The sequence below is a fragment of the Athalia rosae genome, chromosome 3 (genome assembly GCF_917208135.1).
Source record: "Athalia rosae chromosome 3, iyAthRosa1.1, whole genome shotgun sequence".
In the NCBI taxonomy this organism is placed as follows: Eukaryota; Metazoa; Arthropoda; class Insecta; order Hymenoptera; family Athaliidae; genus Athalia; species Athalia rosae.
In genome coordinates this window covers 19,950,794-19,953,576 of record NC_064028.1, presented here as the reverse complement: position 1 = coordinate 19,953,576, position 2,783 = coordinate 19,950,794, and the positions used below count along the sequence as shown (strand labels likewise).

Sequence of the window (2,783 nt, the reverse complement as noted above, 5' to 3'; positions counted from 1 at the left end):
GAGGCCATACTTGATCGCATTTTCAATCATTCACAAGCTCGATCATTGGTTCCTGATAGTTGGCAGTCGACTGTCAATTGTTTCAATTGGAAAATTCACCACGTGCGTTTTGGAGCATCGGTTCCAGAATATTTTTTAAAAAATTTTCGAACGCTTGATTCGCAGCCGTCGTTGCCTCATTTCGAAGTTTTCGAAATACTTAAATAATTCAGTGAAAACAAGTTCATTTCGGGAACCACCATATGAAATGAGTCTAGGAATGAAAACACCACACGAATGAAAGGAGAAATTACAAATCCATCCAAATAATTTCCATGAATCTATTTTTATCTAGTTTCAAGACTTCATGAAAAGTACCCCTTTCATATTACATCAGTAATGAAGTCTTATGCCGGAAACATAAGTCATACATAAGTGGAGTTTCGTACACGTCAGGCTCAAGTATTTTCAAAACATGTGAAACGCCCACATTATTTTCTACGTTGGGTTCTACACACTTACTCGAAAGACCCACATCCCTACCATGAACTACCTTCAACCAATCGGTGGCAAGACATCCCTTGACTATTAATGGTCTGAATCGTTATGAAAATAGTGCATATCGACTGCACATGATACCAGAACTCTCACAGTCACTCACGATCCGAGTCCTGCAGTTTCTGTCGAGAGTTCAGAGCAGAACAGCGTCAGACTTATCACGAGACCACCTTCTCGTTGTTTTGGATCTGCATAACCATTCCGACCACAAGTTGGGCTGAAAAAATGCCGACGAAACGTCGAATCACTTTCGCGCGATCTATGCTTATACTCGAATATTCGATTGCTCCAATAGCATGTTGGCCATTGCCGGCGGAAGCTAGTGCTTCGGACGTTCGATTGCGCAATATTTGGTGGTGGTTTGCATTTATCCATTCAAGTGTGTCTACCAGTGGTTGGTACTGGCATATTTATCAAAACTCGAACAATTTCAATGTTGCCATGAAATCTGTTTCGGAATTGTTACCCGTATCCGCTGTGTGGCTGAAAATGGTGGTCTGCAGAATAGAAGCATCCCGATTGCAGGTATGCTCCAATAAATCGTGAACGCTTTCTACAGCAAAAACTCTGCTTTTTTGTGAATATCTATGTTCAATTAGGAATTGCTGGCCGAAATGAACTCTTTTCTGAGGAACGCAACGGCAGAAGAATGGGAACTGGTGATGCGATACTACGACAGACACTTCACTTCGCATTCGACTTTTTTCGTCGTGTCGATCATCATAATATTGTTTTACATAATCGGACCCGCGATGATTTCAGACCAGCCCTTTCCAGGAACAGTTGCGTATCCATTCTCCGTAGAGCCCTTTTGGATTTATGCGATTGTGTACCTTTCCCAAGTCTTTTTTTTCATACAAGCTGGAAGTATGTTGATGATAGCTTTAATGTATGCCACTCTACTCTGGTTCACTGGTGCCAGATTTGAATTGTTGGCAATCGAATTCTCAAACGCAACCAACGAGGATGAATTCAGACGCTGCGTTAAGAAACATCAAGAACTGATAAGGTGGGATGATTCGCAGGACATAATTTCATAGCTGCGGAGAAGAGAGTTCGGTAAAATTATCTAAGCCCATGTTTGGTTCTCAGGTACTTCGTGAAACTTAGGATCGGCATGGCCAAGATGGCCATGGTGATGATCGCCGTAGCTATGACCGCCGTTTCCACCGGAGGCTTCATACTGATTCGCGTAAGGCGGTGTTTTTCGTGACCAGATTATTATTTAAAATGTTAAATGTGAGCAAGTCATGAAGTTCATACCGATATTCTTTCATTGTTCCATGAATGCGACGGGATCCCAGAAACCACCATTGTTCGAATTGGGAAAGTACATTTTCTTCGAATTGACCGCCGCGATTCAGGTGTTGTTGTTAGCCTGGCCATCGGACCATATATGGCAGATGGTAACGTGTTAGATACATGGGAGGGATAGCGCACTCCCTAAATCGATTCTTGTTGAGTTTTGTGTTCTATTCCATTTCTCTTCTTCCATAATCGCAGGGGGAAAAAATGCGTCAATCGGTCTACAATTGCGCGTGGGTAGGCAAATCTCCACGAATGATTAGAGACCTGATTATCGTTCTGCAACGAGCGAAAAGTCCACCGGTAATCGCTGTTGAAGGTGTTTTTCCCGCCTTGTCGCTGGAATTTTTCGGGAATGTGAGCAACCTCCAAGTCTTTGGAATGAAATGTATCTACTACTGAATATATGTATTTACCTAATTCATGAATTATTTTCCTAGTGCGTAGCGGCCAGCTTTTCATACATTGCAACGTTACGAGCCGTTGCTGGAGACTGAGGACAGCGTGATTCGTATGATTGCAAAAGATGTATCATGGTGGCCTCCCGCACTCCTAGTTCGAATAGCAGTTATAGTGGAACCGCATCACACTAACAATGAATATAACGTCTGTGAAACTGATTAATTCCCACAATCACTACCATGTATCTTTTTCGTAGTAAAGGTTACGATTGTACTACACCGAACTCACAACCAACTGATTTCAGTATCACTCTCTATCCAAAATGGTATTCCTACTGACACTCATGGTTTGCCGGAAATCCCTTCCAGTACAATTCCTAAGACTGATCATGACGTTGCGCAAGTAAAGTCGAACCAACGACATCAGTCCCGCAATGATGACAAGACGAAATGCTGTAGTATGTGAACAGTTGTTCCAGCAATGAAGCACCAAAAACGTTTGTAGAAAAGTCAAAGAGCAGTGCCCGGAGAAGAAATTCA

General features: G+C 42.4%; 1 protein-coding gene across 1 annotated transcript; it reads left to right on the top strand.

Annotated features, from left to right (window-relative positions):
- Positions 1–611: 611 nt before the first annotated feature.
- LOC110117082 (odorant receptor 46a-like) lies at positions 612–2,522 on the top strand. Its single transcript, XM_048651681.1, has 6 exons — positions 612–1,062; positions 1,137–1,546; positions 1,630–1,729; positions 1,842–1,943; positions 2,041–2,199; positions 2,283–2,522. The coding sequence occupies exons 1-6, from the start codon at positions 763–765 to the stop codon at positions 2,337–2,339; spliced, it is 1,128 nt and encodes a 375-aa protein (XP_048507638.1). The 5' UTR covers positions 612–762; the 3' UTR covers positions 2,340–2,522.
- Positions 2,523–2,783: the final 261 nt, after the last annotated feature.

Coding starts and splice junctions, on each gene's coding strand:
- LOC110117082 (XM_048651681.1), top strand. CDS start 763: ATGCCGACGAAACGTCGAATCACTTTCGCGCGATCTATGCTTATACTC. Junction 1,063..1,136: donor TAGAAGCATCCCGATTGCAG/GTATGCTCCAAT, acceptor ATGTTCAATTAG/GAATTGCTGGCCGAAATGAA. Junction 1,547..1,629: donor AAACATCAAGAACTGATAAG/GTGGGATGATTC, acceptor TTTGGTTCTCAG/GTACTTCGTGAAACTTAGGA.